Source organism: Ursus americanus, chromosome 6, assembly GCF_024610735.1.
Source record: "Ursus americanus isolate L20-20 chromosome 6, mUrsAme1.1.p, whole genome shotgun sequence".
Taxonomy (NCBI): Eukaryota; Metazoa; Chordata; class Mammalia; order Carnivora; family Ursidae; genus Ursus; species Ursus americanus.
In genome coordinates this window covers 38,640,479-38,668,086 of record NC_142132.1, presented here as the reverse complement: position 1 = coordinate 38,668,086, position 27,608 = coordinate 38,640,479, and the positions used below count along the sequence as shown (strand labels likewise).

The 27,608-nt window shown below is 37.4% G+C and overlaps 1 protein-coding gene across 2 annotated transcripts in view; it reads left to right on the top strand.

The window, feature by feature from the left end:
* ZFAND4 (zinc finger AN1-type containing 4) overlaps nucleotides 1-19,005 on the top strand; it is a 78,690-nt gene extending 59,685 nt beyond the window's left edge. For both annotated transcript variants that reach the window (XM_045809934.2, XM_045809935.2), the window contains 4 exons: nucleotides 8,206-9,381; nucleotides 10,104-10,158; nucleotides 16,963-17,080; nucleotides 18,054-19,005. In XM_045809934.2, the coding sequence (XP_045665890.1) occupies nucleotides 8,206-9,381; nucleotides 10,104-10,158; nucleotides 16,963-17,080; nucleotides 18,054-18,189 (1,485 nt within the window). In that variant the 3' untranslated portion in view covers nucleotides 18,190-19,005. The remainder of the gene's footprint in view (nucleotides 1-8,205; nucleotides 9,382-10,103; nucleotides 10,159-16,962; nucleotides 17,081-18,053) is intronic.
* The last annotated feature ends 8,603 nt before the right edge of the window (nucleotides 19,006-27,608 follow it).

Below are 27,608 nucleotides of genomic sequence, written 5' to 3'. Positions count from 1 at the left end.
GAATTTTACAGTGAGCACCCGTTTACCACCTAGATTATATAATTAACATTTTTTATAAAATTGTTTTTAGGGACGCCTGGGTGGCTCAGTCAATTAAGCATCTGCCTTCAGCTCAGGTCATGATGCCAGGGTCCTGGGATCAAGTCCCGCATCAGGCTCCTTACTCAGCGGGGAGCCTGCTTCTCCCTCTGCCTGCCACTCCTTTTGCTCATGCTCTCTTTCTCTGGCAAATAAATAAAGTCTTTTTAAAAAAAGTTTAAAAATTGTTTTTAGTTGTGGTAAAATATACATAAAATTTACTATCAATCATTTTTAAGTTTACATGTTGTTCAGTAGTGTTAAGTACATTCATACTATTGCACAATCAATCTTCAGAACTTTTTCATCATGCAAACTGAAACTCTGTACTCATTAAACAATTCCCAATTTCCTGCTCCCCCTTGCAGTCCCTGGCAACCACAATTCTGCTCTCTGTTTCTATAAATTTGACTCTCTAGATACCTTGTATAAAGTGGAATCATACAGGTTTTTTTGGTTTTGTTTTGTGAATGACTTATTTCATTAGCAATGTCCTCATAGTTCATCCATGTTGTAGCATATGTCACAATTTCCATATTTTTTTTTAAGATTTTATTTATTTATTTGACAGAGACAGCCAGCGAGAGAGGGGACACAAGCAGGGGGAGTAGGAGAGGAAGAAGCAGGCTCCCAGCAGAGGAGCCTGATGCAGGGCTCGATCCCAGAACGCTGGGATCACGCCCTGAGCCAAAGGCAGATGCTTAACGACTGAGCCACCCAGGCACCCCAATTTCCATATTTTTAAGGTTAAGTAATATTCCATTATTTCCCTGTGTATCTGTCAGTGGAGACTTGTGTTGCTTCCACCTTTTGGCTGTTGTGAAGAATGCTGCTATCAACATAGGTATATAAATATCTCTTTGAGAGCAATCTTTTGAATATATGCCCAGAATATCAAGATCATATGGTAATTCTATTGTTAATTTTTTGAGGAATTGCCATATTGTTTTCTACAGCAGTTGTGTGTACCATCTTACAATCTACTGGTGGTACAGAGAGTTTCCAATTTTTCCATATCCTCACCAACACTTGCTATTTTGTTATTTTTTAAAGAGTAGTCATCCTAATTGGTGTGAGGTGATATCTCATTGCAGGTTTGATTTGCATTTTTTAAAGATTAATGATGTTGAGCATCTTTTCATGTGCTCGTTGACCATTTGTATATCTTCTTTGGAGAAATGTCTATTCAAGTCTTTCGCCCATTTTTGAATTAGGTTGTTTTTGTTGTTGAGGTTTAAGAGTTCTTTAGAAATATATTCTGGATATTAAATTATTAGGAGGTGTATGATTGCAAATATTTTCTCCTATAGGTTGCCTTTTTACTCTGATGGTAGTATCCTTTGATACACCAAAGTTTCAAATTAAGGTGTAGTCCAGTTTATCTATTTTTACTTTTGTTGTCCATACTTTTTTGGTTTCAGATCCAAAAAAATCATTGCCAAATCCAATGTCATAAAGCCTTTCCTTCTGTTTTCTTTTAAAAGTTTTATAATTTTAGGTCTTAAATTTAGATCTTTGGTACATTTTAGGTTAATTTTTGTATGTGGTATAAGGTAAGACAACAACTTCATTCTTTTGTATGTGGATATCTGATTTTCCCTGTTGTGTTTGTTGAAGAAACTGTCCTTTCCCCCTTTGTTGAATGTCATTTGACCATTTTTGTGAGGGTTTATTTCTGGGCTGTCTACTCTGTTCCATTGGTCGATATGTCTGTCTTTATGCCAGTACCACACCTTTATTTTTTTTATTGAAATATAATTGACATACAATATCCTATTAATTTTAGGTGTACATCATAGTGATTCAGTGTTTTTATATATTATGAAATGATCCCCAGAATAAGTATACTTACCATCTATCACCACACAAAGTTATTACAATATTATTAACTGTATTTCCTATGCTGTATATTACATCACCGTGACTTAGTTCTTTTATGACTGGAAGTTTATACCTCTTAATCCTCTTCACCTGTTTTGTCCCGCCCCAACCCCTCCCCATCCTGGTAACCAGCAGTTTGTTTCCTGTATCTATGAGTTTGTCTCTATTTGTTTTTGGTTTTTTTTGTTAGATTCCACATATATGTGAAATCATGTGGCATTTGTCTCTCTGTGTCTGACTTATTCCACTTAGCATAATACCTTCAAGGTCTATACATGTTGTCATAAATGGCAAGATTTTATTTTTTATTTTTTTTTTTTTTGGCTAATACTACCAGGAGGTCAGTACCCAGAAGTAGAATTTTGATATATTGTATGGTAGTTCTATTTTTAATTCTTTTTAAAGATTTATTTATTTGCTTGAGGGAGAGCATGAGTGGAGGGAGGGGCAGGGGGAGAGGGAGAGAGAATCCTCAAGCAACCCCCCTGCTGAGTGTAGAACCCAATGGGGGGCTCGATTCCAGGACCCCAAGATCATGACCTGAGCCAAAATCAAGAGTGAGACACTAAGGTGACTGAGTCACCCTGGCTCCCCTATTTTTAATTTTTTGAGGAACCTCCATACTGTTTTCCAGAATGGCTATACCAGCAGACCCACCAAATGTATGAGGGTTCCTTTTTCTCTATATCCTTGCTAATACTTGTTATTTTAATTTTTCTGGTAATAGCCAATTTGACAGATGTGAAGTGATATGTCACTGTAGTTTGGATTTGCATTTCCCCAATGATTAGTGTTATTGAGGATCTTCTCATGTACCTGTTGGCCTTCTGTATGTCTTCTTTGGAAAAGTGTCTGTTCAGGTCCTCTGCCCATGTTTTAAGCTGGTTGGTTAGTTGGTTGTTCAATATTAAGTTGTGTAAGTTCTTAACATATTTTGGATATTAACCCCTTATTGGAGATATGATTTGTAAATATCTTTCCCCATTCAGTAGGTTGCCTTTTTGTTTTGTTGGTGATTTCCTGCACTGTGCAAAAGTTTTTTAGTTTGATATAATCCCATTTGTTTATTTTAGCTTTTGTTGCCCTTGCCTAAGGAGACTGATCCCCCAAAATATTACTAAGATCATTGTAAAAGAGCTTATTGCCTGTGTTTTCTTCTAGGAGTTTTATAGTTTCAAGTCTTACATTCAAGTCTTTAATCCATTTTTAATTAATTTATTTATTTTTAAAGATTTTATTTACTTGGGGCACCTGGGTGGCTCAGTCGTTAAGCGTCTGCCTCCAGCTCAGGGCGTGACCCTAGAGTCCTGGAATCAAGTCCCATATTGGGCTCCTCCGCTGGGAGCCTGCCTCTTCCTCTCCCACTCCCCTGCTTGTGTTCCCTCTCTTGCTGGCTGTCTTTCTGTCAAATAAATAAATAAAATCTTTAAAAAAAAAGATTTTATTTACTTATTTGTGTGAGAAAGAGCACAAGCAGGGGGAGCAGCAGGCAGAGGGAGAAACAGTCTCCTCGCCCAGTAAGGAGCCCGATGTGGGACTCGATCCCAGGACCCTGGGATCATGACCTGAGCCAAAGGCAGACGCTTACCGGCTGAGCCACCCAGGCGTCCCCATTTTAAATTTATTTTTGTATTTGGTGTAAGGTACTGGTTTAGTTTCATTCTTTTGAGTACCACATACTTTTGATTACTGTTGCTTTGTAATAAGTTTGAAATCAGGAAGTGAGAAACCTACAGTTTGGTTCTTTGTTAAGATCGTTTTGGCTATTTGGAGTTCCCTGAGGTTCCATATGAGTTTTAGGATGGATGATTCTGTTTTTGAAAAAAATGTAATTTGGATTTTGATAGAGGTTACATTAAATCTTTATATTACTTTTTACTCATAGCTTATTTAGAAGTGGCCTCCTTAGTTTCCAAACATGTGGAATATTCATACCTTTTTGTTATTGATTTGTAGTTTAATTTCACTGTGGTCAGAGAACATACTCTTAATGATTTCAAGCCTTTGAAATTAGTTAAGGTTTGATTTGTGAGGAAGTATATTGGTAAATGCCACTTGTGCACTTGAAAAGACTATGTAATGAGTCACTATATGTAATATTCTATATGTATTAATTAGATCGTTTATTGTGTTGTTCAGATCTTCTGTATCCTTATTTTTTTGTATGGGGTCTGTTTTCTGTCCATTTTTGAAAGAGGTTTATTTAAAAAGTCTCCCTATTTTGTTATAGATTTGTGTTTTTCCTTTTAGATGTTTATTTTTATTTTACATATTTTGAAACTGTCATTTGCTCTAATGCAAATTTGTGTGATATCTGAGGAATTGTAGTATCTGTCTTGTAGTTTAACATTTATATTGTTATAAAATGTTTTTCTTTGTCTCTAGTAATGCATTTATCCTAAAATCAACTTTGTCTACTATTAACATAGGTATGCTAGCTTTCTTTTGGTTTGTGTTTCTATCGTATATTCTTTCTGTCCTTTACTTTCAATCTCTTTATGTCCCTGTATTTAGGATTTGTCTTTTCTGACTGGTATATGGTTGGCTTTATTATTTTTTTACCTTATTTTTTATTGAAGTATAGTTGACACACAGTGTATTATCTTTTTAATCTAAACTGACAAACATGTCTTATTTTACTTAAATTTAGTGTAATTACTGCTATATTTGGATTTTAATCATCTTTGTTTTCTGTTTAACCAGCTGTTCTATATTTCTTTTGCTCTCCTTGCCCTTTTTTGGATTAGTCTGTTTTTTTCCTTATTGGTTTTTTGTTCTGCATTACTTTGCTGGGTATTTGTGCTTACACTGGTTTTTCAGGTGATTACCCTGAAGATTATAATGTGTATCCTTGACTGCTAAAGTCCAATAAAAATGATGTTTACCACTTTCCTGTTAATGACAGAATTCTAGAACTCTAACTCCACTTATCCAAACATCTTTTGTGTCATTGTTGTCATGCATATTAATTTTACAGAAATTTTGAACCTCTCCAATTGTTTTATATTGCCAGTATTTTTATTTATATTTACCCACATATTAACCTTTTCTGTTGCTCTTTATTCTTTTCTGCAGTTATGCGCTTCCTTCAAGGATTATTTTCTTCCATCTGAATAATTTCTTTTAGTATTTCTTTTCATTTAGGGTTTCTAACAATGGATTCTTTCAGCATTTGTCCGAAAACTTACTTATTTTACCTTTTGTATTTTGAAAAATGTTCAGTCTTTCAGGAATGTTATAGGACAATTAAGTTTGCCATCTTATATGGGTGGGTTCATGGCACCCTAAAACAATTGCAGGAACATCACAGATCACTGATCACCATAATAAATATAATAATGAAAAAGTTTAAAATATTGTGAGAATCATCAGAATGCGACACAGAGACGTAAAGTGAGCAAATGCTGTTGGAAAATGGCTTTGATAGAATTCCTTGATGCAGGGTTGCCACAAACCTTCAATTTGTAAAGAAGTTAATTATCTGCAAAGTTCAGTAAAGCAAAGTATAATAAAACGAGGTAGGCCTATTGTTTTTATTTACCCAAAGGAATATTAACAGTTGTGTGTAGGCAAAAGTGAGGATTTTGTGTGGGAAGTAAGTTTCTTATTTCAAGATCACCTTTTTTTCTTGGTGTAGTGAAATGCAGATTTTGTAAATCAATAGTACTCTTTCATTGGAGGGTTGGGTTGTTGTGTTTTCTGATTTGGTGACTCCCTTTTGTGTCTGTGGATCCTAACTTTCATTTTCTTGCTGCCTTCTTTACCTTCACTATCAAGTTGTTAATGGAGAACTTTCAATTTACTCCTTCTTCCCCCAGAAGTCATGTCTTCCTGAAGCTGTCTCCTTAGGTCCTGAACAGTTTCAGGTCACTTGCTTTTGGTTTCCTAGTCGCTTGTGTTTTAATATCCTAGACCTTGGGATGCCTGGGTGGTTCAGTTGGTTAAGCATCTGCCTTTGGCTCAGGTCATGATCCCAGCGTGCTGGGATCGAGTCCCATGTTGGGCTCTGTGCTCAGCGGGGAGCCTGCTTCTCCCTCTGCCTGCTGCTCCCTTGTTCTTGCTCTCTCTCTGTTCCTCCCTCTCTCCCTCTTTCTCTGACAAATAAGTAAATAAATAAATATTAATATCCTAGATCTTAAACCTCTTTTCAGTATTTTCATAATCAAGTGGGATTTTCTCTTTTAAAGGTTTATTTTATCTTTGTTCTATCAGCCTCAGGTTATTCACACCTCTCTTTTTCTTCCTTTCTTCTTTTCTTTCCTCTCGCCCTCTCTTTCCCTCCCTCTTCTCTCCCTTCCTCCCTCCCTCTCTGTCTTACTCCCTTCCTTCCTTCCTCTCTGGCTCAACACTTTTTCTTGTCTCTCACCACAGGCATAAGCTTTGCAGATGAGTCTCCTAGATTTGGGTATTTTTCTCCTTATAGGTAATTTGAAGTTAATTTTATCTGTCCCCTGGTTTTGATGAAGGCATGACTTGCGTGTTATTTGCTTATTTGCTTGTTGATTTGTATGGTTTTTTGGAGGATGCATGGAAAAATGAAAATTTAGGCAACCATTGTTAATCTCTACAGCCCAGAAGTCATCACTTTTATTTTTGCAGAATATTTTTGTTGAGTAGAGAATTGCAGTTTGACAAGACAGTGGCCCTAGGATAAAGGCAGCTACAGGAGCCAACATATCTTTCTAAGGTTCTTCTTTCATTGCAATTTTAGCTCCTCTACTTCTTGCCTCAACTGGTGTCCACTAAATTGTCTGGCTTTTCCTACATTTCTAGGTTGGGAGTGTTGTTTAGGTCCTCAGGTGTTCCATCCCATTCTGATGCACATTTCAGCCAGTATCTTGAGGCTTCATATCCTTAATTTTTAAGTTTATCCATAACATCATGAATTATCATGATACTTTTATTAAAATTTAGTGTATTGAGGACCCTAGACCACTCCCCAGTTTGATGATTTGCTAGGAAGACTCATAGTGCTAGCAAATAGTTGCATTCATGGCTAAGATTTATTATAGCAAAGGGGTATGAAGTAAAATCATCAAAGGGAAAGGCTCATGGCTCAAGTCCAGAGGAAACCACGCACAAGCTTCCCAGAATCCTTTCCCAGAAGAGTCTCATGGGACATGCTTTATTCCTTTGTCAGTGAGTTGTATCAGCACAACTGTAGAATATTGTCTACCGGGGAAATGTGTTAGAGACTCTGCCCCAGGGGTTTTATCAGGGGTGTTGATATAGACACTCTCTGCCTATCATGTACCAGAATTCCAGAATCCCAGAAGGAAAGCTGGTATTTAGCATAAGCCATATTGCTTGCACAAACACATTAGGCACTTTCCAGTTAGGGTGGTGGGAACCATCTTGAAATACAAGTTCCCAGAAGCTAGCCAAGGGCCAACCTTGCAAGCAGGCCTTTGCAAGGATAGCAGTTTAGGCCTGTTGACTTTTTCTGTAGTACCTATGTAGTCAACACTTATTCATCGTACTAGGAAAAATTGTTGGGGAACTAAAATAGGTTGGCAATATCAAATCTATAATCAGTGAGTTTTCTTCTCAGCAGAACTCTGACAAATAGTTAGTAGTGAGGAAAATAAATAAAACAAAATTTGTTTTCTTTTCTTTTTTTTTTTTTTAAAGATTTTATTTATTTATTCAACAGAGATAGAGACAGCCAGCGAGAGAGGGAACACAAGCAGGGGGAGTGGGAGAGGAAGAAGCAGGCTCACAGCGGAGGAGCCTGATGTGGGGCTCGATCCCATAACGCCGGGATCACGCCCTGAGCCGAAGGCAGACGCCCAACTGCTGTGCCACCCAGGCGCCCCCACAAAATTTGTTTTCTTTAACATTCTCAGGAAATCATCCTCAATGGAGAAAGAGAGCAAAATTCTTCTCAGTCATAAGATATTAATCTTTTTTTTTTAAGATTTTATTTATTTATTTGACAGAGATAGAGACAGCCAGCGAGAGAGGGAACACAAGCAGGGGGAGTGGGAGAGGAAGAAGCAGGCTCATAGCGGAGGAGCCTGATGTAGGGCTCGATCCCATAACGCCAGGATCACGCCCTGAGCCGAAGGCAGATGCTCAACAACTGCGCCACCCAGGCGCCCCAAGATTTTAATCTTTTAAGACATTTTTAATTGAGGTTATCAAAATGCCAGTGTTGCAGTAAATAACATTTTCTTCCTTCATTGATTTTTGTTAATAGGTAGATAAAATGACTGTGAGAAATTATATATTCACTCTTTTTTTTAGCCTAAGAAAGCTGTCAAGGTAAAACCTCGTCCACCTATAGCTCCTCGACCTTCTAGTAGTTCCACTGCAGCTGCTCGCCACAGATTGTTAAGGGTTCTCCCCCACATTGGGCAGTCTTGTTTACCTTCTCCTGGGAATGCATACTTACCTGAAACTTCCAGCAATGCAGTTTCAAGTTTGGCAACTCTGCCCCCTGCTGATAGACCCATGTCATCTATCACTAGCGATTTTCTTAAGGAAGATGATAACTGGAAGAGTAACACATTGTCTCATTCCAATAGTAGCATCAAACTGCCACCTCAGATACCCCATACGGAGTTGGAAAATGACAAAGAGCTTGCTGATTCTGTTCTCCATCTTGGACCATCCCTGCCTAGGCGGACAAAACACTTTTCAGGAAATTTGTCATCTAATAATGAAGATGACACTGTTTTATTTTCAACTTCAGAAGAATGTGTAACTGAAGACTCACTTCTCCCTGAAGTGGGTTCATTTGCTACATTTACAGAAAGAAACACTGATGAACAGAGCAGTGGCCTAGAAGTCACACAGAAGGTAAATCCAGAGTTCTTACTCACTAATGATGATAAAGGGTTGAAAGCTGCAGAGCAGCATCTTAAACACGTTGCAAGAATGTTGAGTGGTGAATCAGTAGAAACTGCAGTTCTCAACCACCGTGAATTAAGTCCTCACAAGAATAGACTCCTGTCACCTCTTCGCTGTTCTACACCAATGTCACTCCGTAATTCTCTGGTGAAATCACAAAGACAGTCCAAATGTTTTGAGTCTGGGAATCTCCAGTCTTCTGCATCACAAAATGTGCTTCAGTCATTGGATGTTCGAAATATAACTGATTCTTCTTTCTCTAGGACTACTCGCTTTCGAGCTGTTAAAGTTGATTCACCCGGGAAAAGATCTGATATGATTTCTAAAGTTGAGGCTCGGGATATCACAGAAATGGCTAACAAGGCTTCCAAAGAACCTGTTGGTTGTGTAAATAATATAGGTTTTCTTGCTTCGCTGGCCCGGAGTGCAAGCAGAGATAGCTTACAGAGCACACGTGGAGCAGGCAGGCTTCGGACCTCTGGAATCGGGCTGTCTACAAGCCTCCAGCATTTTCAGGAGGAAAATCTCAGGAAAAATGCTCCCCAGTTAGAACCTACAGATTTTTTTCTCGTAAGTATTTGCCTTTCAGTATGTTCATCCTTATGATCATTCAACATATTTAAAATTTGGTTTTTTTTGTTTACATAAGTAAGGAGGCCTAAGGTTGAATTCTTTTCATAAATTTCTCTTAAAATGTTTATCTAGTTGTAGAAAATATTTTTGACAGTTGAATTTTAAATAATGTTTTAGTCCTAAATTGAGAACTATAATTTGAAAATAATTTTGTGTAAACAATATTTGACATATTTTTAATGCTGAATATTTTTATTAATTTTTCCCATGTAAGAACTTTTATTTATGCCATCAAATTTCATTCTTTTAAGGAAAAATAATAAGTACAGTATTGCTGGATGTGAGAATCAGATTCCAAATTAATTTTATTAAAAATTTAATTGAATTAAAGCCCAACAGCATTTCCTTAATAAAATACAACTGTAAGAGTCTCTTAACTCTAGGGAACAAACTGAGGGTTGCTGGAGGGGAGATGGGTGAGGGGATGAGGTAACTGGGTGATGGGCATTAAGAAGAGCACTTGATGGAATGAGCACTGGGTGTTATTATGCAACTGATGAATCTCTAAATTCTACCCCTGAAGCTAGTAATACGCTATATGTTAACCAACTTGAATTTAAATAAAATCTAAAAAAAAAATACAAGTATTTCATGTTTAGTGATCTTTTCTTCTGTTCTTCATTAACTTACTCTGTAGATGTTTTGTGTTTTAATTATAGTCTGCCCGTGGTATTGGAATGAATGGAAATAACACAGCAGCAGGGAAAAGAGTAGGTAAGCTGCCGATAATTTTGAAAATATAAGCCTAACAATCATTTTATTATGCATATTGTTGTATTTTCAGAGAGAAATAAGAAAAGAAGAACATTCTTTGTGGTATGTATGGAATAAACGCTCCGTAAACTTTGTTCCACTTAAGAAAATGATTATGAGAACTGACTGTAGGACATTTTTGAAGAATAAAACAAAATTTGAAATCGAAGTCTCTGTAGCCTGGGAAAAGATATGGTCTATGTGAAAAGACAAGAAGAATGAAGAATTAACCTGTAGTTCCCAACTCTCTCAGTCACTGGCCACTCTATAGCCATGCTGGGCTTCTGGGTGGTTTTTGCGAAAGTATCCTAGAGAGGTGTTTCTTAATATCATGATCCAATATCAAGGTTGGTAGTAAGAGCTCCTTTTGATAAACCTATTATTTCTGGATAAAAGAAAAGGACAGTCCTTGAACCAGCCCTTTCCAAAGCACATTAGCAGAAGTGGCTATAACATTAGCACTCCCTTCTTCCAGGAACACCTTAAAAGTACACTGGCCAGTCCTTATTTCCAGGGAAGCCGTTATTTTCTCATCTTTTGTGGTTTAATACTCAGACTAGGGATGGGAACTCATTACCAAAGATGTACTGCCTTTGTAGGCCCGGAGTTCTCAAGGATACTCTATATAACTATATAAAACGGATGTGACAACCAATATAATACATATTATGGTTATCACATGAGTTTTATGCCTCTATAGAGATACTTAGGGTTTAATTTTTCAATGCTATGTAAGGCCCAAAGTTTTGAAGTCTTAATATATATACTTTTTTTCGGTTTTTAATTGTGGTAGAATATATATAACATAAAATTTACCATCCGAACCATTTTTAAGCATATAACTCAGTGGCATTAGTACATTCACATTGTTGGACAGTCCATCTCCAGAACTCTTTTTATCTTGAAAAACATGAAACTCTGTATCCATTAAACACTAACTCCTCATTCCCCCCCTCACCCCAGCCTCTAGTAGCCACCATTCTCCTTTCTGTCTCAGTAATTTTAATTACTCTAAGTATCTCAAATAAGTGAAATCATACAGCATTTGTCTTTTTGTGTCTGGCTTACTTCATTTAGCAAGGTTCATCTGTGTTGTACCATGTGTTAGAATTGCCATACATTTTAATATGAATAATATTCCATTGTGTGTATACACAGTATTTTGCTTATCCATGTATCTTTGGATGGAGACCTGTGTTGCTTCCACATTTTAGTTCTTGTGAATAAGGCTGTTATGAACATGGGTGCCCAAATTTGTCTTTGAGACCCTCCTTTTAATTCTTCTGAGTATATACTCAAAAGTGGAATTCCTGGCTCATATGGTAATTCTATTTTTAATTTTTTGAGGAACTGCCTTACAGTTTCCTGTAGTGGCTGCACTATTTTACATTACCACTAATAGTGTGCAGAATTTCCAGTTTCTCCACGTTCTTACCAACAATTGTTATCTTCTGGGTTTCTGTTTGTTGTTTTTTGATAATGGACATCCTAACAGGTATGAGGTCGTATCTCCTTGTGGTTTTGGTTTTCATTTCCCTGATGATTAATGATGTTGGGTATATTTTTATGCATTTAGCTATTTGTACATCTTTGGAGAAATGTCTTTTCAAGTGTTTTGCCCATTTTTAAATTGGGTTGTTCTGGGTTTTTTTGTTGTTGTTGAGTTTTAGGTATTCTCCATATATTCCGGATCCCAATCCCTTATTAGATATACGATTGGCAAATATTTTCTTCCATTCTATATGTTGCCATTTTACTCTACTGACAGTGTCTTTTTTAAAAAAAAATTTTAATTAATTAATTAATTAATTAATTTGAGAGAAAGAGTGATAGAGAGCACGAGCAGGGTGAGGGACAGGACTAGGGAGAAGCAGACTCCCTACTGAGCGGCGAGTCTGATGCGGGACTCGATCCTGGGATCCCAGGGTCCCAGGATCATGACCTGAGCCGAAGGCAGATGCTTAACTGACTGAGCCACCCAGGCACCCCTGACAATGTCTTTTGATGGACAATAGTTTTTAATTTTCATGAAGTCCAGCTTGTCTGTTTTTCCCTTTGGTGCCTGTGACTTTGGTGTTGTGTCCAATAAATCATTGACAAATTAGGGGTGCCTGGGTGGCTCAGTTGATTAAGCATCTGCCTTCAGCTCAGGTCATGATCCCAGAGTCCTGGGACTGGACCCCACCTTGGGCTCTCTGCTCAGCAGGGAGCCTGCTTCTCCCTTTCTCTCTGCCTGCCACTCCCCCTGCCTTTGCACTTTTTCTCTGTCAAATAAATAAAATCTAAAAAAATAAAAAATAAATTAATTTCCAAATCCAGTGTGATGAAGCTTTCCCCCTATATTTTCTAGGAGTTTTATGGTTTTATGTCTTATAGGTCGGTTTTTGATACATTTTGAATTAATTTTTTTAATGTATATATTTTTGTATAGGATGTAATGTAAGGGTCCAACTTTATTCTTTCTCATGTGTATATCCAGTTTTTCCAGTGCCATTCATTAAAAAGACCATTCTTTTTCCATTGAATGGCCATGGGCACCCTTGTCAAAAGTCATTTGACCCTATAGGTGAAGGTTTCTTTCTGGGTTCTTTATTGACTTTCTTTATGCCAGTACCACACTGTTACTGTGATATTTAAGTCTAATTCGGCCTTTAGTGCTTTTCACTTCTCTTCTCACTCTTCCTCTGAAATTGGGGTTGCTAAGGTCACCAAAGATGTCCACAGTTTCAAATCCAGTGGATACTTCTGTATCCTTATCTTGTTTTATTGTTGTGGCCCTCCTTCTTGAAATAGTTTCTTTCTTTTCCTTTGTTTCTCTTTTTTTTCATTTCTTCTTCTTTTTTAAATTGTTTTTTTCTGGACTATCATATTGCTGTAGATTAATTTTTTTTTTTTTTACCTGAGTGTCTTTTCTTAGTTGTTTTACCAGCCCTTTGCTTGTCCCCAGGTTTACATTCTTTTGATTGATTTCATTTAAGTCAAGCCATCAGTTGCTCCCTGCAGTGATCACTTCAGCTAGAGCTGTGTAACTTGCTGCCATTTCCTTTCAGTAATAACTGTATCATTCTGAATTTTCTTGAGTCTGTGAGAGTTTTGGTATATGTTTTATTTATTTGATTTGCTAATTTTTCTTCCGTTGGTTTTCTTTGCTTTTAAATACAGGCTCTCCCTTGGAAATCTTATCCATCATTTGGTCATCATTTTTAGGCAGAGATTACCAAACTGGCATCCAGAACACTACTCTTATTACTTTGTTGGCTATCTTTACTGTTGGGTAAATTTTTATAGATCATTGTCTTAAATCAATTACTAGACTAGGAAATGCCAAACATGTTATTCCAAATAACTTTAATCTTGTTTTTAAAAGCAAATTTTCACATTGGAATTATTTTATTGACTTCTTATTTATTCATATGTCCAATGTACATTTGAGAGAAGGCTTCAGAGAGGAATTGATGATTGATGATATGTTCTTACAAGATGAGTAGAGTTTTACTAGGTTGACATGGTGGTGGAATAGAGCATTTTAGAAGAGATTGCACCTGTGAATGGGTCTGGTGCTTCATTGAGAGGGGATATGATGTGGTAAATGACAGAAGATTACTCTGGAAGTTAGAAAGGTGTCATATTGGACATAGAAGACCCTGAATGCCAGTGTAAAGAGTAGTAGGAAACCTGTATACTAGTAATGGGTCCTATCCTGGAGTAGAGGCCGTGTAAGTGGTTTTATTTAAAAGATTTATTTAAAAAGTTGTATTTCAAATCAAAACCATACTAAGATACCACCTTACGCCAGTTAGAATGGCAAAAATTGACAAGGCAAGAAACAACCATTGCTGGAGAGGATGTGGAGAAAGGGGATCTCTCCTACATTGTTGGTGGGAATGCAAGTTGGTACAGCCACTCTGGAAAACAGTGTGGAGGTCCCTTAAAAAGTTAAAAATTGAGCTACCCTATGACCCAGCCATTGCACTACTGGGTATTTACCCCAAAGATACAGACGTAGTGAAGAGAAGGGCCATATGCACCCCAATGTTCATAGCAGCATTGTCCACAGTAGCTAAATCGTGGAAGGAGCCGAGATGCCCTTCAACAGATGACTGGATTAAGAAGTTGTGGCCCATATATACAATGGAATATTACTCAGCTATCAGAAAGAACGAGTTCTCAACATTTGCTGCAACATGGATGGCTAATGAGATAATGCTAAGTGAAATAAGTCAAGCAGAGAAAGACAACTATCATATGGTTTCTCTCATCTATGGAACATAAGAACTAGGAAGATCAGTAGGAGAAGAAAGGGATAGAGAAAGGGGGGGTGATCAGAAGGGGGAATGAAGCATGAGAGACTATGGACACTGAGAAACACACTGAGGTCTTCAGAGGGGAGGGGGGTGGGGGAATGGGATAGACTGGTGATGGGTAGTAAGGAGGGCACGTATTGCATGGTGCACTGGGTGTTACACGCAACTAATGAATCATCGAACTTTACATCAAAAACCAGGGATGTACTGAGGGGTGACTAACATAATATAATAAAAAAACATTAAAATAAGAAAAAAAGTTGTATTTCCATAAAAGGATGGAAGTGTATGTGGAAACCGCTCTCATAGGAGAAGACTGCATTTGTGTTCCCTGCCAGCTCATTCTTGTCACTACTGTGTTGTGTGTTTCTGCACATTCATAAGAGTTCTCAAATGAAAAAAGTTTGGGAAACATTAAGTGAAGCAATTCCAAGGGAAGAAAAAAATGAAAATATGACTACACTGAACTAAATTATTATCAACAGGTTATTCCATTGGGGAAGAATATTCTAAACCTGAATTTCAAAGATAATTGCAATTAGACGAGTTTCCAGAGGATATCTGGTACTATATGCCTTTCTCGCGTGTCCTTTGCAAATACTTATCTTATTTTCATTTTTTAAGAAGTGGAAAGTACCCCATCACCTTGTTCTTGATAACTCTAAGTGCACTTGAAGAAGAAAGTGCTTATTATTAACTGAGTTAGCACCCAGGCACCATTGGGAGTCATTCATTTAGTTTTTAATTTTGTTTCTACCATTAGAAGTCACTCAGTCAGTTTCCAGTTTTGTTTACAGTTTTAGGCAAGATCTGGGCAAGTACTTCAGACTGGTAATAAAGCTGGCTTAAAGTTACTGGGTTTGTATATCCAGCACCCAATCTGGGTGACAAAAGGTATAGCACCAATTCATTGTAATTCCAATTTCTTGAACCTGTGAAGGATTTTCAGAGACTTCTAGCTGCCATATAAACATTAAGCCCAGGCCTCCCAAACCTTTTTCAGCAGCGAGTAAGTACCAGTACCATTGAGACTCTACCACTTTTCTTCTCATTCCTTCCCCCTTGTTTTTGTTTTCTTTGTTTGCTTCTTGACCTTTTAGTGCCGCCAAGCACAGTGTGCTTGTACTGTTATTTGTTACAATAACAGCTGTGGGCAGTGACTTTGAGCCTCTTGCTTGAGTCAGGTTTGTTGAAATTTTGCTCAGTTCTAAGAGTATTTCACTTATTAATTAAAGTAATTGATTTAATTATTTCTTTTTCTTTTCTTTTTCTTTATCTTTAAAGATTTTATTTGTTTATTTTGTTGAGAGTGAGAGCACGAGAAGGAGGGAGAGAGGGGGAGGGAGAAAGAATCTGAAGCAGACTCCGCACTGAGCAAAGAGTCTGACATAGCTCAGGACCCTGAGATCATGACCTGAGTCGAAGGCAGATGCTTAACCCTGTTACCCCTTCCACCCACCCCCCTCCCTTCTGTAAGCCTCAGTTTGTTTCCTGGAGTCCGGATTCTCTCGTGGCTTGTCTCCCTCTCTGGTTTCTTCCCATTCAGTTTTCCTTCCCTTTCCCTGCGGTTCTCTGCACTATTCCTTATGTTCCACATATGAGTGAAACCATATGATAATTGTCTTTCTCTGCTTGACTTATTTCACTTAACATAATCTCCTCCAGTTCCATCCATGTTGATGCAAATAAATAGTTTTTTTTTTTTTAAGATAAAAAATCAAGTCGTTACAATAGTACAAAGTTTAGTAAGTATTTTTTGGGAAGGTAGTAGTACTGTGAAATTGAGCAGTGCACCATTTTAGTCACTATTGATAATGGGATATTTTATATAATTATAACATTTAAAATTTTCAGAATGCTTTTTACATGTGAGAACTGAGTTGACCTTAAAACACTTAGAAACCTAAGGGAGAAAAATGCATGTTATGTTGTCTTAAGAATGAATAAATTGAAGTTTTGAAAGAATAAATAACTTGCTTGTGGTTTGATGAATATAATTTCATTGGTATAATCAGGACTAAAAGACCAGTTTCATGATACTCTGGTGCTCCTTCTTGGTGTAAAAGAATAGGGTGTTTGAGTTATATATTACATTGTTTCCTCTCAGAGGCCTCATAAAAATGATTTTGATCCAGATATTTTTCTTGATTCTCTGGCAAAGTTTGATGTACTTTACAATCACTGATTGCCCTTGCAAGTAATCAGAAAAGTGCCAGTGTATACAAAAGTCCTGAAAATATAAGTCTCAGTAGAAACCTAAAGCATCTTTAAAAATATAACAGTTCTACTGCATCTTCACTTGCAGATTCTGTAGATAATTTTGCGTATAAAAATAGCACAAATTAATTTTTTATGGCAAGGAAGTTTCCTGTGACAGGGATGTGTTTTATATTTTGCTTAATACTATCGCACATTTGAAGTACTGTGCCTGTATTAATCAAGGTATCCTTACTTTAAACAGGAGAATGTACTCATCACCTCCCACCTGTGAATGCCCCTATTCAAACAAAGAAGAAAGCAACAAAGCATTGTTTCCTTTGTGGGAAGAAAACTGGACTGGCTACTAGCTACGAATGCAGGCAGGTTGGCTGGCTAGAAAAGCTGAGATGCCTTCTTTGTGGTGACTCAGCATGGGTACACAGTAGAAAACATTCTTTAAATTGGCTACTCATAACATCATTAAGATGATGTTCAAAGCAGCCCTCCGTTGAGCTCCTAGTTGGTTAAAGTAAAGAGTAAGTAGACAGCTCCTGAGTTTATAAATCATGAGATCCTCACCTCCCCTTCAAGTTAGGAGATTTAAATCAATGGGAGAATGTACTTTCTTTGTTTTATGTTAGATATGCTTGGTTTTTGTTTGAATACAACTTGGAAGAACCCCTCCTCCAAGATTCTATTTTAAATTGAACACAAAAGGGACTAAATTTAAAGTTATTGTACTGTTAATTTAACTATTATATGGTACAGTTTTATTTGAAAACAGATAAATAATATATTCACAAAAATAATGAATTTTCTCATAATTATTTCTTTCATTAGCATTGATAAATATGCTGAGGACAGTGTCCGCCCTTAGTTTGAGTGCAGGTACTAAAATTACTGCTTTTTAGAGTACGTTTTATTCAAATAGAAACAGCTCATCTTGTTTGATAGAAATACTTAAAAAATCCTTTCATGGCATAATTAGGTTTTATGTGATTTTCTTTTGAGACTGAATTTCTTACAAATTCAGTTCTCCCAGGTTTACAAGGTATAAGAGAAATGATAGACATATTTGTCAGCTTTTGCAATTTTTCTCCTTCATAAAGATCTGTATCCTGTTTTCATTGCATAATAGATTGTTTATTATAAACTCTCATATTCATGGACAGTTAACTTTTTCTTTTTGGGGTACTTGTGCTGGTTTATGAGCACAAGGGAAATGTCAGCGCTGAAAATTGCTAAGAGAACCAGAGGGCTCCTGTTGGATACCTGAAGTCAAGCTCTGATCTTCCAAAGAGATGAGCCTCTATAGAAATGTGACTATTCACATGAACTTTTTTTGTGCTTTAGATGTGGAAACAACTTCTGTGCATCTCATCGCTATGCAGAAACTCACAGCTGCACCTATGATTACAAGAGTGCAGGGAGGAGATACTTACAGGAGGCAAATCCTGTCGTTAACGCACCCAAACTTCCAAAAATCTAGCTCTTGCTCTGCGCCTAGGAATTGTATTACAATGACAGAAGAAGTATTGTTCAGACTGCATTATTTTTGTTCGACTCCAAAAGATTTGCCAAATGACAAAAGCATACAATGCATACTGTTGGAGAAAGTATACTACTGTATTTGACATCTTTATCCTTTGGTGAATCAAAAGTTTTAAAAGTAGTTTTAAAAACTTTATAATGATTTAGCTTTGTTATTGCATGTCTTGTGTTAACTATTTTATATTTGATATTGCAATTTAATAGACAAGTCTTCAAAAGATGCACTTTAGGAAGTTATCACTGACTGTGTAACCAGCTTCCACGTTGTACAGAAATGTGCCGTCATGTAATGGCTCTACTCAAATCCACCACTTTTTTGAGGGGTGAGGGTGGGGGGTGGGGATTTGTTTTTTAAAAAAATCCCATGTGTGAAAATTTATTGAGTTTACTAGCAAGTTCCTTTTTATTTCAAGCTACTTTTTATAAAAAGAACATTTTGTTTCCCAGTGTGATTTTAACACATATATATTTCTCCCATATTCAGATTGGCATTCATATGTATCCATTCTATAAAACACATCATGTTAATCATACTATATATTTCTTAAAATACTGCTTTTTGAATGGTAGTTTTACAATAGATGGTTGTTGCCATTAAATACGGAATCCAGCTTTTCACTTTTTGAAAAATGGCTGCACTTAAAACAAAATCTCACAGCTTGGTTTGTTTTTACAAAATCTCACAGCTTGGTTTGTTTTTAAGTTGAGTGCTATTACCAGAAGAAATTCAAATAAATATTCATTTTCACTATGAGTTGATTATTTGATTATTTACAATAATTTTTCTTTTATAAATAAGTTTTAAAAATTGTTCTATTTAAATTCTATTTAATTAACATACTATATTATTAGTTTCAGAGCTAGAATTTAGTGATTCATCAGTTGCATATAACGCCCAGTACTTATCACATCACGTGCCCTCCTTAATGCCCATCACCCAATTACCCCATACCCCCACCGACTTCCCCTCCAGCAGCTCTCAGTTTGTTTCCTATAGTTAAGTGTCTCTTATGGTTTGCCTCCCTGTCTTTATCTTATTTTATTTTTCCTTCCCTTCCCCTGTGTTCATCTGTTTTGTTTCTTAAATTCCACATGAGTGAAATCATATGGTATTTGTCTTTCTCTGACTTATTTTGCTTAGCATAATACCTTCAACCATTTCATTAAATAAATCAGTAATTTATTCTACTTGGAAAAAATGACTATTAGTATAAATGTATTCTTTTAGGGTATAAGGGCCCTGCTCCCCGGATGTAACCAGTATAACCAATATAAGCTTTTTTGAGTTGATTTGCTCATGAGAGCTTAGTTGAATCAGATCCTGAACCCTGGTAAACAGGTGGCAGGCAGCCCAAATAGACTTTGCAACTGTAGCCCAACCCAAGTGGTATCTGCAGTGGTACCAGAAGGCTCATTTAGGTGCTCTACAGGGTCTCTTTCTCCACACAGGGGTGAATGAACTGGAGAGTTCTGCTACCCTTCCTTCTACTTCCTAAAAGAGATTAAATGTTAAATGGATAAAGAGCCTTCATCTTTCTGAAGGCATCTCAAGATGGAAATATATTTACAAGTGGGAAAGATACTAGTGGAGGAGTGATACAATTAGGGGTTGATGGCATACTTTTTAAGGGGAGTTATACAAACTAATGAAAATATTTACATTTGTGTTGAGCACTTCTCCCCCCCCCCCCGCCTTATCGAGACAACATGTGCTTTACACATTTAAAATCTATTACATGGATAGGCTGCTGGAAAATGGACCAGAACATTTATTCAATAATAAATATGAATGGTTAGGGTATTGATATATGCTTAGTGCACTATGCTTTTTAAACCAAGACCATGTAGAAATAAGTCTTGTTTTAAATTTACCAAAGATCTTGGTCAAAGTTGAGTTTTTTGTCCTTGTTGTTTTGCTAGTTTTTAAGTCACTGAGAGAGAAACCATTTGAATTAAAGAAATAATATCATTGGAAAGCATTTCTTTATGCTCTAAATTCTTATAGAGAGGTGATCATAATTTTATAGATCTCAGATCTGTCTTTGCATCCCCAGTAATTATCAGAGTGCTTTGCATGTAGACACTGGTTAAACATTAGTTAAATAAATTAATTATGCTGGACAGCTCAACCGTGATGAAAAATGAAGGTGTTTATATTGTTATATATAACTAAACTAATTTTATGTGATAAAACTCAGTTTCTGGATTTTATTTTATTTATTTTTTTTTGAGAGAGAGTGTGTGTGTGGAGGGGGTCAGAGGGAGAAAGAGAATCTCAAGCAGGCTCCACACCCAGCCCGGAGCCCTACACAAGGCTCAATCTCACGACCCTGAGATCATGACCTGAGCTGAAGTCAAGATTCAGATGCTTAACCAACTGAGTCACCCAGGCACCCCCTCTGGATTTTATTTTTAAACAGTAAGTATTTGGTTTTAGCAACGTTAAAAGTTAGATTGTTTAACATATAGCTTTGTGAAATATTTTTCGGGTTAAGTTTAGTTCATTTTAATCATTCTAACATGAGAATTTCAAATATATACTCAGATGTTTAAAAATTTTATCCGTGTTGTGACTTGTGGAGGGATTTAATATAACAGAATACAGGAATTAATTTCCTGGTATATGTTTAATATGGTTTTAAGCCATCAGGATAGATAATCCAATCTTCTTTCTAGTGGGGTTTTCCAAAGTATGAACCCTATTCCTATCTTGAAACATAAGAAGATTTTAAGTGACACATGGATGAACTTTTAAAAAATATGCTTTTAATGTTTATCATAAAATAACTGTTAAGTAGCTTAAGTTGAAAATAAATTGATGTAGAGAAAAAAAGTTGATTGAAAATTGACAAGCAAAGGTATGTATAACAAATGATAAAAGTATATAGTGAATGACCGAAATTTAGGAATAAAGGTATCTCTTATTTCTTTGAAAATTATGTTAAACTTTAAAAATGGTTGATGACGGTAGGAGAAGGAAAGGAAGAATGAAGAGGGGCAGATAAACAGAAGGGGGAATGAACCATGAGAGACTGTGGACTCAGAAACAAACTGAGGGCTTCAGAGGGGAGGGAGGTGGGGGATTGGGAAAGGCCGGTGATGGGTATTAAGGAGGGCACATACTGCATGGTGCACTGGGTGTTATACGCAAATAATGAATCATGGAACATTGCATCAAAAACTGGGGATGTACTGTATGGTGACTAACATAACAAAATAAAAATAAAAATGGTTGATGAAAATGAATAGATGATTTTAGAAAAACTACATAAGAATAAAAAACGAAAGTAGAAATTTCACCGTGGACACCCCCCTCTCCATCTCTTTTAAGAATTTCTGTTTTAGTTTTTCTGGTAGTTACTATTATAACACTAGCCAATATATTTAGACATTATTTTTTGATACCCCATTGTTACAGATCAGAAATTTAGCCTGATAACACGTTACCTCCATATTCCCCAATTTTTATTAGTATATTAGTCTGCTGGGGCTGCCGTAACAAAATACCATAGACTGGGTGGCTTAAACAACAGAAATTAATTTTCTCATGGGTCTGGAGGCTGGCAGTCCCAGATCAAGGTCCAGCAGGGTGGCTTTCTGGTAAGATCGCTTGCTCGTCCTTTCAGAGAGCTGCCTTCTCATTGTGTCCTCATGGCCTTTCCTCAGTGTGTGCATACATGGAGCTCTCTGGTGTCTCTTATAAGAACACTAATCCTATGGGACCAAGGCCTTACTCTTATGACCTCACTTCATCTCAAATACTTCCTTAATCCAGAAACATCCACATTGGGGTTAGGATTTAACATACAAATTTGAAGGACACATATACATTTAGTCCATACTGGTCAGTTCTATTTCAAATTCACCCACTCCTCTGCAGTTACCCTAGTCCATACCACCATAGCTTTCATCTGAGCTATTGTAACTACTTAAGCTTCCTAACTGGGCTTCTTGAGTTACTTCTGTGTCCATAATGTAACCCCATTTTCTGCACTTCAATTGTAGTGAGCTTGAGAACCAAAAAATTGGGCACATCAGTGCCTGAAATACATTAGTGACTTCTTTTATTCTTAGAATAGAGACCCAAATCCTTAATACTTCTTCCTAGTAAGGCCCCTGTGTTCTAGCCCCCACCAATTTCTCGAACCTCAAATTGTACTGTTTCCCCTGCTTTCCAGAATTTGCTCACATTGACTTTCTTTTAGTTTTCCCAGCCTGTTTCTTTATCCTTAATACCCAGTGGTTTTTCAGATGCTTACTCCATCATTACTACCTTTCCTCTCCCTACCATATACTTTTCTTTCATGGACTCTACCACAGTATTATTTTAATATTTCTGTGATCCTTTGAATTGCATAAGATGGCAAGTCCATCAGAGTAGGAGTTGCCCTCCTGTCCATCTCTCCATCCTTGATCCCAATCATTGCAGGTAAGCCCTTAATATTTGTTGAATGATTGAAAAAACTTTAAGAATGTACTAAATCTTTTTAGTGATCTGTCAACATTAAGCGATATTATTGCCTTTTCTGCCTTGTATTTAGGTTGATGTAAAAATTGAAAGCAGGGGCTCCTGGGTGGCACAGTCAGTAAAAGCATCTGACTCTTGGTTTCAGATCAGGTTGTGATCTCAGGGTTGTGGGATCCAGCCTTGCATTGGGAGGCGGAGTCTGCTTGTGACTCTCATTCCCTCTCCCTCTGTCCCTCCCCCCATGCTGTCTGTCTGTCTTTAAAAAAAAAAAAAAAGAAAGAAAACTTTTAAAAAATTGAAAGTGATAAGTTAAAATATTGCATGTATACAAATACTATTTATTGAAGATTCAAATAGTATGATAGTATGATATTTTCTTTTCCATTATCCAGTGTCACTAAATATAGATAAAATGAATTTTCCTTCATTTGCTCAAAATTATGCCACACTTATTTTTTTTATTGCTTTTTTGTATAGCTTATGCTTTTGTTTCCAATTGCTTTTTTTTCTTAATGTCATAAAATGTGCTTATATCTTATCAGGTAAGAATGTTCAGGTTGTTAATTATATAGTTTATTTATCAGGGATCATTCTTATATACATTCTTCACATAATCATTTGCCTTTTGATGTAATTTAATTTACTTTAATTATCTTATTATTTTGAAATGTTTTCAAGTTTATAGAAAAGTTAAAAGAACAGAGAAAAGAATTCCAAAGGTTCTTTCATCTATTATTCCTTAGCTATTGATATTTTATCATATTTGTTTTCTCTCGGTGGGTGTCTGTAATCATCATCCTTAGTCTTTCCGAACCATTTGACTAAAATTCAGGCGTGATGCCTATCCATCCATAAATATACCAGTAATAAGCCCAAGCAAGGACATTCTCCTACACAACTTCCGTCTAACCCTTTAAAAAAGAAAACAGTGTTGATTGATATGGTATCCAGTCTATGGAACCCCTCTCAAATTTCATCAGCTTTCACAGAAATCTTTTTTTCCTCTCTGGCTCAGGATCTTGCAGGAGAATATCATGGAGGGCCTTGGAGATAGAAACTTTGTCATTCCTGGCATGTGTAAAATTGTCCTTTATATGACCTCACACTTAATTAGTGGTTTGGCTCGGTCTAGAAGTCTTTCCTCAAAAATCTGAAGGCAGTGAAACGCTGATTTCTGTATAGACTGTTACTGATGGAATCCTAATGCCAATCTAATACTTAGATCTCTGTTAGTAAGGTGGTTGGTTTTCTTGTTCCATTGGTTGGTTGGTTGTTTCCAGAGACTAAAGCGTTTTCTCTTAGTTTTTGGACATCTGAAATTTCATTCATTTTTCATCCATTTTTCTTGACGTTGTTGTATCTATTCTTTCTGAAGTCTCAATATTTTCTACAGCTCAAGGATTTTTTTTTTCTTTAAAAAAGTTATCTCCCCTCTCCATTGCCTCTGTTCTCTTACTATGGAAATTCTCTTATATGTTTGGTCCCCTAGACAGATACTCAATTTTAAAAAATTTTTTTAAATTTTTATTTTTTTAATTTTTAAAAAATTCTAAATGCACATAAAGAAAAGTGAATATACACAAAATATGTATAGCTCAATAACGTCACAAAACAAACCTCTGTGTAATCATTTTTTAAAAAGATTTTATTTGTTTGTCAGAGAGAGACAGCAAGAGAGGGAACATAAGCAAGGGGAGTGTGAGAGGGAGAAGCAGGCTTCCTGCCGAGCAGGGGCTCGATCCCAGGACCCTGGGATCATGACCTGAGCTGAAGGCAGACACTTAATGGCTGTGCCACCCAGGTGCCCCAAACCTCTGTGTAATCATTGCCCAGGTTGAGAAATATGAAATATTGCCAGCACCCCTGAACCCATTCCTGCCTCCTATACTTTCCCAATCACTACCCCTTCCTCTATAAAGGTAACTAACCGCTTTTTCTGTAATAGTCATTTTCTTGTATTTCTTTATGGTTTTACTGCCTAAGCATGTATCCCTGCTGTTTTGCCTTAACTGACTGAGCCACCAGGTGCCCAAAAAACATCTTCCTTGAAAAAAATTTCATTTAAGGGGCACCTGGGTGGTTCAGTTGATTGGGCATTTTGACTCTTGGTTTTGGCTTAGATCATGATCTCAGGGTCATTGGGTCAAGACCTGCCTTGGGGTCTACACTCAGTGGGGAGTCTGCTTGAAATTCTCCCTCTCCCTCTACCTCTCACCCTCTTTCTCTCTCTCAAGTAAGTAAATCTTTTTAAAATTTTCATTTAAATACAGTATTCAGTTATTCAATAAATATTGAGCATCTATTCGTGTCATGCACTGTTTTAAGTGCTGTGGAGGTAGTGTTTAACTAAACAACATCCCTGCTTTCATTGCATGCTCACATTCTAGAGGAAAAAATAAATATAAAAATAAACATGCTGGATGGAATATCGGTGTATTAGGCTGCTGTATTCAATTACTAGGGCTACCATAACAAAGTACCACAGACTGGGCAGCTTACCCAACAGATTTATTTTCTCACAATTCTGGAGGCTAGAAGTCAGAGATCCAGGAGTTGGCAGAGTGGGTTTCTTCTGAGAAGAAGGTCGTTGGTTTGCAGATAGCCACTTCTCCCTGGGTCTTCACATGGTCTTTCCTCCATGCACAACTGTGTTCTAATCTCCCCCTCCTATGTGGACACCAATCTTAATGGATCAGGGCCCACCCTAATGACCATATTTTGCCTTACCTCTTCAAATGCCCTATTGTTGTGTGAACTAGGGGGACCCCGCACCTTGGGGCCTCAACCCATCCAGACCTGAAGGAATAAAGTTCTTGGTTTCATCAGGAGAAGGAATTCAGGACAGACATGCAGCACAGTAGATGAGTAATGGAAGCGGGAAAGCTGCGAAAAGTACGCTCTCAAGATATGAGCGAGAGAGGCAGAGAGAGAGAGAAAGACAGAGCTGTGTGCCCTGGGGTTTGGGTTGGGTTTCTATCTTTTATAGATAGTTGTTAACTAGGGGGTGGAATAGTTATTACTTGGGGCAGGAAGCCGAGTTTCTTGCTGCTTCTTCCTAATTTGGTCAGGTTTCCTGTCATAGCATCCTCCATTTTGGGTCTGTCTGGTTTGATCTGGCTTCTTGTGGCGTGCTGCCAGGACAGGATTCTGACTTTCGTGATAACTGACCAGGACCACCTCATTGCTGGCCTCCAGGTGTCCTATTAGAATCTAACTAACTGCTGAGTCTATCTCTAGTACGGTCACAGTAGGAGGTACGGGGGTTAGGAGTTCAACATATAATTTTCGGGGAGACATAATTCAGACCCTAACAGATTCTATATATTGCTGTGGTAACAGATTAATCCCCAAAGCTCAGTGGTTTAACACAGTTCATTCCTCACCTATGCAAAACCCAGTGAGTCAGGCAGCTTCCCAGGGTAGCTACTGATGAGGCAATTCAGGCTGATTGGGGCTGTTTCCATTGCAACATGTATTCTCTAAGATTGCTGCAGTAGGGGAGAGAGGGCAGGAGGTTTGCTCATCAGCTTCTCAATGACTTTGTCTAGAGGTGTATACACATTCGGCTCATAGCCCATTGGTTAGAGCTAGTCATAATGCCTTACACAATTGCCAGAGTTATGGGGGGGTGGGGAAAGGATATTTAATGAGCTGTAAATGTCTCTGCCACAGGTGGTATTAAATGCAAAGAACAAAAAAACAAGCACAATAGGGTGACATAATCTTGTTTTAGAAAGGGTCGTCAAAGACTTCCTCTATGAGAAAGTTACATTTAAATAAAGTCACAAAGGAAGTGAGGAAATTGGGGGAAAGGGTTCTAAGCCTGAAGAAACCAAGAAATTGCAAGGAAGCCTGGCAGCTAGAGCAAAGCAAGTAAGGAGGATAACAGGAAATAAGGGGCTACATCATGGAGGATTTGATAGGCATGAAATTGGGATAATGGAGGTTTACATAATTGGATTTAAGTTTTAAAAAATCATTCGTGATCCTGTAGAGAAAAGATTGTAGGAGGCAAGGATGGAAGTCAGGAGACAGAACGGTAATCGTTCCTGTGGGAAGTCACAGGGCTGGGCTGGGACGTAGCACTCCTGGATGGTTTTTACCCTTCTCTCCTCAAACCACCAGCCCCCTCTCCCTGTCTTCACTCTCAACTTATTTTATTAAACTAGGGACCAATTGGAAAATAAATTCTTTTAAAAAAAAAGATTTATTTATTGAGAGAGAAAGTGTGTGCGAGTGGGGGGAAGGACAGAGGGAGAGAGAGAGAATCTCAAGACGACTCCACACTGAGCACAAAGCCCCACATGGGGCCCTGATCCCAGGACCCCGAGATCATGACCTGAGCTGAATTTGAGTCAGATGCTTAACCGACTGAGCCACCCAGGCACCCCTGGAAAAGAAATTCTGTATGCATCTAACAACAAACATACCAAGCTATCTGCATCGTGCCTTCCCAATCCCCTTGCTCATCTATCGAGGATGACCCTTCCAGCCAACTCAAGGATTTCCTTCCTACAGTTGTCACTCTCCTGCCCTGATATTTTCTCATCACTGAACCATTTCTGTTAGTGTATAAATATTTAAACAGAAAACCTAACCCCCACATCTCTTGTCTGCTGTTGTTCCATTCCCCTGTCCGTTTTTGCAGCAAAAGGAAATCTGCTTGCTGTCACCATTCACTATCTCTGCAATAAGGCTTGTATCCCTTTATCTTAATTGCTCTCTTCTCAAGTTCTCAGAGATCTCTCCACTGCTAAATCCAAAGGTCAGTTCTCATTTTACTCAACTTCTCGGCAGCAAATGAAATGACACACTGAGGCACTTCCTTCTCCCTAAAAAATTTTCTTCGCTTAACCGTTAGAACTCCTCTCTTTTGTTTCTCCTCTTAC